Source organism: Salminus brasiliensis, chromosome 14, assembly GCF_030463535.1.
Source record: "Salminus brasiliensis chromosome 14, fSalBra1.hap2, whole genome shotgun sequence".
In the NCBI taxonomy this organism is placed as follows: Eukaryota; Metazoa; Chordata; class Actinopteri; order Characiformes; family Bryconidae; genus Salminus; species Salminus brasiliensis.
The window spans coordinates 9,131,564-9,144,517 of record NC_132891.1 but is presented as its reverse complement, the minus strand read 5'-3'; the positions used below and the strand labels follow the sequence as shown (position 1 = coordinate 9,144,517).

Sequence of the window (12,954 nt, the reverse complement as noted above, 5' to 3'; positions counted from 1 at the left end):
TCATTGGAAGTTAGTGTTGTTATCTGTTGCATCAAACCAACCTCCTAAAAAACTCTGTTTAGACAAGACGATACCAGACAACCATATTCATCATGTGATTGATACAGATGGAATTTGGCCACCCCTTCCGTGCAGTGAACACCGTGAGCAATGGTGGACAGTCATCGCTGTGGTGCCCAGGAAGGAGGAAGGGTGAAGGATGATCAAGCCCACAACCCTGTCATCAATAACCAGGTGCTCTAACCACTGAGCTACCACTGCCCCATGGATATGTAAGGTATGTAGATATGGAGGTAGAGAGCAGTTTTACTTCATTTTCTGTTAATTTCTGTTAAAGGGACCAGATAATACAAGACATAATACAACATTGTTTGTAATAAAAATAAACACATTTATTTATTTGATAAAAGTCTTATTTCACAATGTTCAATAATCAGCAGTATCTTCTGCAGTCATAAAAAAGTCACTGCAGCAGTAGACATTAACATTGTTCAGTATCCAGTGCCTGACCTTCAGCTTTCTGTAGTGGCTTTTTTTGTATTTTGTTCCCACATCATCAGGTGGCCATTTCCATATCAGCATGGCCCCTATTGGTCAGTTCTCCATCACTGAAGGGTTTTCTGGGTTTTTCCTATGTGGTGGTGTTAGCTGCCTATACTTCCTTTGGCCTTTAGATCAGTAACAACAATCCACACGCAGTCCTTTACAGATGAATAGTGAATGCATTCGATGAGTCGTTTACTGGAATTACCTTTTTATCTTGTAAGTCCATGTGGTTTTTCCCAAGTAAAACCAGCTAAGGAAGAACTTTATCGGAGCTAAACCAGTTCCAGTGCTGAACTTAAGCCAACAGAAGAATGTGACCTCAGGTGAGTCACCGTGGCACACTCATGCTTGAAGTATGAACACCTTGTATTTTCAAGTAGATGAGTAGGAGTAGTAGAGATCCCTCTAGATAGAGTAGTCAGAGACCCTTCACCTCCATTGACGTCATTTCCAGTTACTGAATACAGCGTTGACCACACAGGAGCAGTGGTGGTGGCCCATCAGATTCTATCAGATAAACGGCACATGTTTTTAATCAAGCTTCAGATCAGAAGAAACCCACAGGTGTTTGTGTCCGTCCTTCCGCATGTTGGCTCAGTACTGTATGTCTTTAAGGATGTGGAGATGATCAAGAAGCTCTTATGAAGACAAACGAACAATCTGCTGCCACTCCCAGAGTCCAGACCTCAACATCGCTGAATGTGTTTGGGATGGCTTAGATGGTAAAAAAAAAAAAAGCATAAAATTGTTCCTGAGGTTGAACTTTGTAGATGTAAAGAAAATAAAAATACAGGGTCGATGCTGACCTTTGAGCCATGCTCTATATCATCCTTCAACACAGTAGTAGACGTCAACAAGCCAGGCAGGTCACCTTATCTGTAAACTCCCTCTGAGTCACTGGAAAGTCTTCATATTACAAAACTGCTGACCACCCTATTCTTAGACTGTTTTCACATTATAGTATCAGGAATAGCATGTCTTAAAAGTCTGCGATGAGCCATATAACCTTCTGTAAGGTCAAAGCTACTGGCTTTACATCTGTGTTACTATAGTGCTCCTTATGTCCAGGAAACAGACCTTTAAAAAAGCACGTGTGCTCCCTCAAGGCTCCCCTTATCTTGTTACAGGAAATGTACACTTCCTTTTTGCTCAACCGCCCACTATTTCAAGACATTGCATTATTTTTAGAATCAGTATTATATTTACATAATCTAGGCTTGCTTTGTGCTTTTTCCCCTATTGTTTTTCTTAAGAAGTTTTGACTCTTGAACAAGACATTTAAAATACTGCCATATAAAGCAGGAAACTAGGGGAAGCCCACCAGGGTATTTCAAAAAGCCTGCGACCTGTAAATGTGACGCAGTAGGTCGTAGGTGACGCCCACTCCAATGCAAAGTGTCAGTACTTGTACTGTGGTTCACATTATACACTCCTACGTGGCTGAGAAGCTAGTCGGTCTCGAGAAGCCTTTTCAAATGTGTTTTAATGTGAAGGATTTCCTTTTTTTAACATAATGAGAATGATGAACCACCATGGGCCAGCAGAAATGCTTCAAGATGGCTTGAAAATTTTTTTTACATTGACTTCCATTGAAAGTTTGATGTCTTTGCAGTTCTTGCTAATGATGTGATCTTCAAATTCAACATTGAAATGTGCAAAGGCCCTGCTTATCTGTATGTCCCATTCAACACATGGTTAGCTAAGTTTGTTGCCTCCAAGTTGTTTCATGTTAAAACGACCACTGGACACCAACAACTCCATGGATTTCCCCTTCCAGCATTAGCAGGCCTCAATGCTTGTTCTTGGAATGCTTTAAAGGTAGCAGTAGAAGGCAACAGACCTTCCTCTCAAGCAGATAGTATGCCTCAATGGAAGTGAAACAGCCATTGCTCCAGAAACCAGCTCCCCACCAATTGTGGTGTACAACCAGAAACTGATGTGGTCCTTGAAGCTCATGCTAGGAGCTTAGTTTCTGAGTCCTGCGAATCGATAGACTCCAAGCTGCCTCCTTGCTCCTGTTCTGGTTGACGGAAGCTGCACGCATCATCCTGCTGCACCATTACAACTCTCAGCTCTTCTGTAAACACACCAGATGGACAGAAATTAGCATGCTAGGCTGCCAGTAGAGACAAGACCTTGAAGAATGCTGTGAGTCATGGGTATTTTCTCAGAGTAAAGAGGCGTAAAGTACGTTGAAGTGCGGGTGTGATCGATGACTATACATCACTTGGTAGTGCCTAGGCGGAAGCAAAAGGTCAATATTGTACCAAACTCTACCTGGAAGAAGGGTTTCTGGCTTTGGGTCCTTGGTCTGTGCTTTGGTCTGTTTTTTTGACCTTTTGTAAGAAAGCCCCAGAAGTAAAATGAAGACACTGGCAGTCACAGAAAAGCCAGCAACAATTCCAACAATTGGCCAGAAAGTGTTTTCTGTGTGAAAAAGAAAAAACAACCATTGTTAACAGAATTAACAGACATTGCATTATATCACCCAACCACTGTTATAATTACAACACTGTTATAATGCTCTTACCTGTTTTGGTTATAAATGGCAAAGTCTTTACAGTGTTGGATTCTAAAACATTCAAAGGTAATTTGTGTCATTCGTGTGTCCATGTTCAGGTTACTTCCAGTAGCATCTAATACAATAATGCAATTAGGCATGCTGTTTCATTATGCTTACCTTCTGGTAGTAATGGTACAAGGGTCACAGTGGGGCCTTTTGGGATACCGCTGCACTTAATGTCACTGAATGCATCACCTTTGGCTACAAAGACCTTGCCTTTCGGACAGCTAAAAAAAAACAGCAGATAATAACAGCAAGTCAAGCAAGGTTCATTTCAGGCCAAAAAATGGCCAGATGCGTCTTCTGTTTAGAACCTACATCCACTGTAAAAGAGGTCTACCTTGCTCTCCAAGGCCTACAAAAGCTGTGGATCTTGTCATTGAACGTTCCCTCAGGACATTCCCTGCACCCTCCTGCATGTGTGCAAGAAAAAACATGAACATGTCAGCGTCGTTTACCAAGGTAGTGATTTGTCGGTTTAGTAGAAAGCCCTTAGAAAGTATGACGAATAGTGGAAACTCCCTCAGACTTAGGGTCACGTATCAGGTGTAGGTGTTCGTGTCTCTTAGAATGCAGAAAACAAGAGTCTGGGAGTTTTATTAGGGAGGTTCTTACGGTTCTCTGGCTCCTGGCCTTTTCTGCATTCTTGCACGCAGAAGGAGCATAGCTGGTTTCCACAGATAGTGCCACCTTTACAGCCACACACAGTGTCCGCGGTGGCATTGCAGGGTTTCTGTACGAACTGTGGATCTGTAGGAATGGGAATGACATATTTACAGTACTGCTCTTCCTGTTGAAGAAAGTTGCAATCTACACATCTTTTAGCGTCTGGTGACTCAGGAAGTGACGATGAACGGGAATTCCACAGTCTGTATTTTTCAATCATTAAGTAATAAACAATATTTTCAGACTGGTCTGATATGAGCTGTTCTTTTCTGTTCTAGAGTTATAACTAGAAATGGCCAGAAATATGCCGCCTGATGAGGCAAAGTTTCTAAAATCCATTCATAGTGGATATGCAGTCCTGGAACAGAACAGCTGCCACTATTTTACCACCATAATCATCATTACCTATAAAAAGCTGGCATGTAGGTTCCAGTCACCGAAGAAATTAAGAAATCAGAAGGGTTCTCTACAATCAACCATTTCACATCAAACCACCCTGAATGACTTGCATAACAACAACAACTGAATGAGGCTAAATAGGTTGTTGTTGTTTGTAAAATCAGGGGAATTCCCCATTAATGACAAGGACTTCTGCTTAATAATATAATCACAATATCAGAGCTGGAAAATTCGGATACAGCAGCTAAGCTGCAGCAGAGCTGCCCAAGCACTTGGAGCAAAATCATGGGGTGAATTACTACTCTCTGGATACCTGGATTTTCCATCTCTACACAGTATCAAACACTGAAGGCTCTTTGCTTTCAGGAGATGTCTTCAACTCTGGATCTTGAATCCAGTTTCCAGTCCTGGGTTGGGTAATCCTTGGTAGGTGTTAAACTGTGTGGCCAATCAATTACACTAACTGTTCCCTAAGCATCCAGTGCGAACAGAATTCAGGACTGGAAACAGGATGTAAGGTCCAGATTTGAAGGCCTGGGATCCACAGGGAAGTGTTTGTTAGCTGGCATACCTGGGCATACAGTGCATACGTCACAGAACTTCTTTGTAGGGTTGGTGGTGAAAGTATTAGCTTCACAGGGTTTACAGAGCTGGGTAGGGTCTGTTCCACACTGCTTCACCAAGCGGTTTCCTACAAACATACACAAACACACCTTATATTTTTACTCATGCTAAAGTGTGCATGTAGTATTGACTGATGAGGTTTACTCAGCATCTCAGTGCAAGATACATACAACAAGGGAGAAAGGATGGTGGTTGCATTTGAGACTATATATATATATATATATATATATATATGGTCATACATACACTGCCAAATCCAGTTTTCTGGACATTTGCAGTAAGTCTATTAAATGTATTTAAATTAAGGCATATCCTGCTCCTGGAGATCTGGGCCATCCCTGCTGCACAGACACATATTTACTGTCAGTATTCTGAACTGCAACAACTTGTGTTGGCATGTGAGCTTCACAAATCCCATTTGCCTTATAAAAACCGTTTTGACGCCACCTGCAGTTGATTATCCAGATACAGTTCATACAAGCATTCTAATGTGAGTTCAACTGGCAGCAGAAATAAGGCATAGGTATTGTATACATAATACAGTTCAGAGCATAAAACAACATAGTGTGTGCTGAAATAATCACACACTGCCACACTGCACTTGAATTAGATCTACCTGGATGGCATTTTACACAGCACACTTTGCCATGTTCAGACGCGTGCCAGTCAGAGCAGCCAATGTAGATTCCCTCACTGGGCTCAAACAGACTGCCAAAGAGCAGGAGATGACACAGGCTCCACAAGATGAAAAGCATGCTCATCCTGTGTGACGAATTGCATAAAAAACAACAAAAAAAACAAAACAAAACATAAATTAAAACCTGGAGTGATTCACCACACAACTCCTGAGGCTTGCTTTCATTTTGTGCCTGGTATAATGTAGAAAAATGACGATACCTGGAACATCCACTTTCATTATTTCTCTTCAAATGTGTGTTCAATGTACAGTAGTACATTTAAAATAAGTTAAATATCAGACAGTATTGATTTTCCTAAAAGCTGCTAAAAACAGAATCAGTTCTACTCTTTGAGTTAATAATGTTAAAGTGGTGAAATATTGCCTTACTTGTGAGTGTGGAGTAGGGGTCCTGACTGAAGCTTAAACTGAGACTGACTGCCAGATTTACAGCCTTTAAAGCATGTGGGCTGGGGCTTGAAGGGGCGGGAAGAGGTGGGGAGGGGGCGGGTCTTTAATCAGCCTTTGATCAGCCTTTCTAAAACAGCCTGAGTTTATTTTAGGTCTATACATTATAATAATCTAACCAAGCTCCTAACTAAATTACTTATATCTGTCAGCACAATTCATATTTAATGAAAAAAGAAAAGTACATTTTATTGAAATTTTCAGTTTTCAGTGTATGATTAAGACACATTTATTACAAATAATACATTTACTGGTAGCACTTGAATTTGCTCTGGGATCCATTATCTCACACCACTGTAGTGCTGGGTAATTTGCCACAGCAAGACTACATATAAAAATAGTTGAACTGTGCGAAACACACCCAGTCATAAGAGATGGCTGCAAAGATTGCTATAAGAAGAAGAACATGGCCAGGAGTTTAAAGTTTAAAATGTATTAAAATTAATTTGAAAAATCATCTCAGTGTGTTTTACAGGCACATAACAAGCAACATACACTGATCACCACAACATTAGGACCACCTAATGCCTCACACTGAGTCGGCCCCCCTTCTGCCACAACAGATCAATGAGCATTTGAGGCATGGACTCCACAAGACCTCTGAAGGTTTCCTGCGGTATCTGGACAGAAGTATCTTAGGTGCCCAGGTGAGTGTGAGAAAGCAAGAGGGGAGAGAACACCCTTGGATGTCACTCCTCATTCGCTATATCAAAATATAAAAAGAAAGTAGAGGATATATGCACACCATTAAGATAGCTTGTTGTCCCATTGTTTATAATCTGAGCTCTACAGGAGAAGGCTTAACTTTGAATGGAAGTCAGTGTAAAATAAGAGTTAACTCCAAGTATGTTCAAGCATTTCTATTGGAAATACATGCTTTTCATTGGAGAGCAGCAATATGTGGTCCTAGATCAGATTGGATTTCATGTGTCTTTTTGCCTATATGCATGCTCTTAGTGCTATTATCATTAGTCGGCTCCGGCAGGAGAAGCTGTGACAACAGTCAGTGGAACAGTCATAAAGAAATTAGCATATCAGTGTGTCAGTATCAAAAACTCAGACTGCTGATTTACTAATACTAATGCTGGTAGGTAGATGATAAACAGTTGCAATGAAGAGATTCAAATGATCAGTGACAATACTCAAATAGGCTGTGGCCTTTAATCAATTATTGATTAGTATTAACATGCCTAAAAATATGCCAAGAAAGCATTCAGTACCATTGCACCCATCTCCATCTGTGCCTCAGAAGAAATCGAGATCATCAGATCATGCTACGTTTTTCCAGTCTTGTCGACCCTGTGCTCACTGCAGCCTCAGCTTTCTGTTCTTGGCTGACAGAAATGAAACTAGCCATGAGTTAGGTTTCATTCATCTGAATCATAGTCTGAGTGACTATCTGACATGATCTTGAGTTACTGCAAGCCTTAACCAGTCTGGGCATTCTCCGTTGACCTCTGTCATCAAAGAGGTATTTCAATCCGCAGAACTACTCCTCACTGGATGAATTTTCTCATTGCGCCATTCTTGACTATTGTGCAAGTCCCAAGACATTTTTCATAATAAAGTGCTTGTGAGTGTAGATAATCTCTGATAATAAGGAAAATGTTATTCAGGTCTGTGTTTCACTGAGAGCACGTCCAGAGACGGACACAAATTCTGCAGAAGTCTTTTATATACACATGTATAATACCATATTTAAAAATGTAGAAATCAATCAATTTTCCCCTTAAAGAGCTTTAAAATTTTGTGCTGTAGTTTCCCTTTGGGCTCCCTTTGGTTCCCTTTCAGAAGTTATCATAATTTCAGTCAAATTAGGGATTTATAATATTACTCATATGCTAGTATCCCACATAGCTTCATTATATGTCACAAAGGAGAATCCCAACCCGCTCATTAAGGTGCTTGTACTTCATGAAACAGGGTTAGTCACCTCAAGAACAGTTAAATAAAAGGATTGGAACCGCAGTTCTCGCCACTGTTCTTCTCTATTATTCACATTAAAAGATGGACTGATGGAAAACTATATAACTAAGAAAAAATCTCTAAATGTGACACAGAAAGAGATTTTGAGGAAAACATTCTGGTATTCCACTAATGACCTCTGAAGGCCATTAGACCTCTGAAGGTGGTATCTGGCACCAAGATGTGAGCAGTTGTGAGGTGGGTCACATCTAGTTCAACTAGTTCAACTAGTGAACCAGTGTCACGGGCACCTAGGGATCCCTTTCTTAGGTGCCCAAGACACTGGTTCACAAGTTGGCCTTTCTTTTTAGCCTTTTTGGGACTATAAAGTCACCATTTTGGAGATACACGTTTTTCCTTGTGACAGTGAAGATATGAAAAACCTTCTGTCTGTGAGAGTTTTTGGCTTAACCCAAATATAGTCCTCAGTTTCCAGTTCCATTTTCCATTTTTGGCTGTGTGTGTGTGCATTTGCACGTGTGTCAGCAATGGGTGACACTTAAAGTAGCTGAATGCATTCATTAGAAGGGGTGTCCACAAAGTCAAGGCAAAGCAAGAAAAGACAACAAGGCGACCATATTCACCATTAGTGTTGAACGCAGATGGAACTTGGCTTCTGCCTTTAACCCATCCATGCAGTGAACACACACATACACACTTGTCAGCAAACACATGTGCCCAGAGCAATGGGCAGCCATCGCTGCCAGACAGTGGCAGCTTACTCACGGGCCCCATGACCCTGTCATCAATAGCCCGGAGCTCTAACTGCTGAGCCACCACTGCCCCAATATACATATAAAGGGTTTGGTTCCAAAATACATGAAAAACATTTAGCCATATTGTGTATGTGGCTTCTGTGTGAGCTCCAACTCCAAAACAAGCATTATGTTGCACCATTGATGTATTTTGTATAAGTCCTTCAAATGTACAGTACATTGATCTTAAGAAAAAGTGCCTGACTACAGCAGAGGGATAAGAGATGTTATTAGGGTCCTTGTTCAGAAGGGTTATGGCATGCTGAGATGGTATATACAGTGGCTACAGTGGTTATATGCATTGCACTTAATCTATTAAAGGGTTTGTACTACTGTTAAGAACAGCAGTACAAAGCAGAAAGATGTGAGAAAGGTCTTTAGGAGGATCAAGACCCGGAAAAAACATTATTTAGGTCTACTGCATTGTGAAGCAGCAGCTGAAGTCATGTAACAGTTTTCTGAAGGTTGCTATGTCTAGTTTACGCCCCTGTGGATATGCTAAGCATATCTGACTGCTGAGTACATTGGAGGACAGACTAGAGTGGCAGGTTTCCACATGGCTTTCACATGCTCCTATCCCGAATAACGACGTGCTGGAAATAAATAACTCAAGTAGTTTGGGGTTTTCTGGTTTTGATCAACAGCTACACAAGCCAGCCAGCTAGTGAGTACTGAACCAAAGCCTAACCAATGAAGCATTGACCTGTCTTTCAGGTCTTCCATTACTTTCAGTACTTTGGAAATGAATACTTTCATAATAGTATGGCTTGCATACAGTTTTACTTTTGAATGTCTTAGTTTACCTCACATTAAAGGTTTTATTACTTTGTCAACACCACACCCACTGGGGTCAATGGCATCTGTGCGGGGGTTTTATCAGCTCAGAAAGTCACAACACTTGCAACTTGCCATTGTAATGAGTGTGTGGTTCTGCTTTTCTGTGAGATGGAGGTATATGGATGTGTAAGAATGTATAGTTTGAAGTTATTGCAGCTGTAAGTTACTGCTTTTCCGATACAGTTTTGTTTTTAAACAAGGCAAAGCCACTAGACAGCAAGCATCATGATATAGAATGAAAAACCTGTGTCACTGTTTTGACTGTGAGTTGTGTAGGGAATTGAAAGATCCCCTGAAGTAACCAGTATAGACAAAACAGTGTTGAACAGCAAGCCAGGTGTTCAAATAGTCATAACACTCATTCATTCTAGAGAACATCCTTTGTATTCATCAAAATGAGTATTCAGAGTAAACTTTGTATTTAGAGTCCCTTTTGCCTTTAACACTGACTTGCCGTTTAATTTCAGTCTATTTTTTTTGTGTGTATTTTTTATACATTAAGTATATTTGCTGGCAGTTTTGTGTAAGGGTGTTTTTTGTTTGTGCAACCACAATCACTGGATTTAAATGGTGTGTCATAATTACACCCTGCATTGGTAATGCCTTAGCTAGAGGTTGTTCTTGAATGATTAAGAAATTGCATTTAACAAGTAAGGGCAAAAAGAGAGACCACACTTAAACGTTAGACTTCTGCAGTTGGGAAGTGAAGTGTTACGGACATTATGAATCATTGAGAAAGTCTTGACCAAGACTAACTCAATACTCATTGTGGTTTTTTATTGGATCCTAAAACTGATACCAAGAAAACACTATGCCACGCTTCATCACTGTGACAGTAAATGGAGTGTGAATATGAAAATGACACACTCTAGTTCATGTGGAGTCACTAGCTGGCATTTAGCGAAGACAACTGTCTGAAAAACAGGGTTGGTACAGGTACAAAGTTCAGACCTCCTAGAAATGTCACTCAGTAACATGTTCCAATACATTCTGCTGAGCGTAAGAATGAGTTACACTTGGGAATTTGGACGAAACTCAAACTCATACTCAGCAAAACATGCAGCTGATGTATCCCCAGATGTTGGGCGTGACGTGTGGTATACCCCCTGCCTACTCAACCAATCACAAGCAGTCTAGACCTACACCTACTCATAACAAACTACCCCTGCATGACGTCATGGTGTGCTTCAGCCATCGTTTGTGGTTGTATTTTCGAATCCGTACCGCTCACCTCCTTGTGGCTGAAAGTGTTAGACGGCTGATGCTAGCTGAAGGGATACAAATCGAAGTCATTGAATCATTTAATGTAGTATGAAGGGTCACATCAGGTTGATGTTGTTTGAAGTATGAGGTTTTTTAGTCAAGCTTCAGAAGTCAGTCATCATTTGGTTAGTTTGATCAATCACAGGGAGGAGCAGGAGAAAAAACAGAAGCCTAGTTTTGCTGGCCTGACATTGACTGCATAGAATCGTAAGTGGCACTTCAAGAATGGGGAGGTAGGAACCAAAATATCTGCTGTTTATTGTGAAAAGGCTTCTGTGGAATAAAATTACATCTGTTATGTTTCATGTACCATGTCATGTGACCCTGCCTGCTACAGGACTCGCCCTGAGAGCTTTAGGTTGTGGACCACTTATTTACTAGTTTCATCAAGGTAGCGTTGCCTGCAGCATCACCCAACAGCACGATAGTGATGCTGGCTGATGCTGGCTGATGCTGGCTGATGCCGGCGTCAAGCATGGTGGAAATGCTAGTGCTGCAATAGCCATGGTAATTCTGCAGAAGTGATGCTAACATCACGATAGCAATGTTGACTTAACATGCTATCGCTATGCACTTCCCCTTACAATAGTATTTCAAGCAATGAGGCACAATCAACTTGAATACGTCCCAGACTTTTCAGATCACTGTTTTGCAAGTTTAACTGAAACCTTGTACCACTCATCTGAACCCAAACAGTGCAGCTGGCTGTATGTGTGACCACATGATTGAGCTGTGCCTCAACATGGGACTTTTTCCAACATTACAAAGAGTCACTTATACATGCTTGGTCATTGTTCCTCCTGTCTCTGTATTGTTTATTTAAAAGCAAAACAGCTGAGGTCACTTTGGTATTTACCAGATTTTCCACTTCAGTTGGAAGGTCAGTTGGTAATGAGTCAACATTAAATGTAAATGTTTAAAAAGAAGTTTCTTAATTCATGGAATGGTTTTCTTGTGGCCACATGCACCAGGCACCAACAGCAGGAAGAAAGTCCCCTAATGGAAGAAGGTCACTAATGTAGTTATTTACCCTTATTTACATGTGTATATTTGTGCATGTTTGAAGTAGACGAACAAAGGCTCCTCTATTGTTCCTCTAACAACGTATGGGCTATTTCTGCCTTTCAAAGAATGGTAAAGGAGATCACTGACAGATCCTTTATGAAGGATGCTTATGGAAAGGCCTTTTAAAAGCTTCCAGTCAGAAATCTTGAGGGTTCACGACTGTCACTCGAGAGAATGCTTGCACAGCGTAGTGTGTCGCCTCCGCCTCCTCTGCTACACACGCCCACGCAACAGCCCACACACTGTTAGCTTAAATCACATCATCGGCCTACACTGTTCACGTCACAAAGTCTGTGTCAGAATGAATGTATTTCTTAGGTCAGTCAGTGATGTCACATCTCTGAACAACACTTGTGGTGCTTTTCAAATCTGCACCTCTACAGGTCATACCGAAACTACACTCACCCTGTATGTCTCAGAGCAAGTGTCTTTCCAGCATACACCTTTACCCCCTGTTTGAACTGATGTCATGCTTATTTTCTTACCTTTAGCAGGGGGGACGTCAGTTGGAGGAAGCTTGTGATGTTTTATGGGGTTGTTTCACCACAGCTTACTTCCTTTAAGTTGAATTTACATACAGACAGACCCATACCACACACACACACACACACACACATCTGGGAACACATTGCTCTTGCCAGAAACACTGCAAAGGAGTGGGCAAGACTTACCATCAAACACACTGTTACAGAAAGCGGTATTTGATTAAGCCAAAGTCACTGCCGCCTCACATCCTGACGTAGATATCTTAAATCTACAGCTGCAGGATTACAACAGTAACTTGTAGCGTTCCAACTTAATCCAGTATTAAAACTTACAATTCTTAGAGCTTAAAGTGAAGAAACAGGGAGCCAAACACTAAAATACATACATTATATGGATGAAAGTATTGGGACACCTCCTAATTCATGGTTTCTTTCTAAATCAACGGTATTATAAAAAAAGAGTTTATCCAGCAGCCAAGGCGGCAAAACTGCAAAAACACTCAAGTAGTACATTTTTAAGGCCTCCTTGAGTTACAGGCCTTCACAATCATCCTAACTCCCCCCACCTCTATGGCGCCACTGGCGACAACAGCGTTAGGGAGGTCAGGATGTTGAATGATCACCACCCTCTTCATCCCCAAC

The 12,954-nt window shown here is 41.1% G+C and overlaps 1 protein-coding gene across 1 annotated transcript; it reads right to left on the bottom strand.

Moving 5' to 3' along the window:
- Window positions 1-367: 367 nt before the first annotated feature.
- tnfrsf9a (tumor necrosis factor receptor superfamily, member 9a) lies at window positions 368-5,553 on the bottom strand. The gene is made up of 8 exons (XM_072697433.1): window positions 5,415-5,553; window positions 4,746-4,865; window positions 3,725-3,859; window positions 3,450-3,522; window positions 3,227-3,336; window positions 3,077-3,118; window positions 2,824-2,973; window positions 368-2,623 (listed from the first exon to the last, which is right to left on the bottom strand). Exons 1-8 carry the CDS (start codon window positions 5,551-5,553, stop codon window positions 2,499-2,501), a joined length of 894 nt encoding a protein of 297 aa, XP_072553534.1. The 3' UTR covers window positions 368-2,498.
- Between the last annotated feature and the right edge of the window lie 7,401 nt (window positions 5,554-12,954).

What these genes read in the sequence shown, in the direction of transcription:
- tnfrsf9a (XM_072697433.1), bottom strand. Translation starts at nt 5,553, where the DNA reads ATGCTTTTCATCTTGTGGAGCCTGTGTCATCTCCTGCTCTTTGGCAGT. An exon ending in CGTATGCACTGTATGCCCAG is followed by an intron (nt 3,860 to 4,745) that starts GTATGCCAGCTA and finishes CCATTCCTACAG; the next exon opens with ATCCACAGTTCGTACAGAAA. An exon ending in GCCAGAAACCCTTCTTCCAG is followed by an intron (nt 2,624 to 2,823) that starts GTAGAGTTTGGT and finishes GTGTGTTTACAG; the next exon opens with AAGAGCTGAGAGTTGTAATG.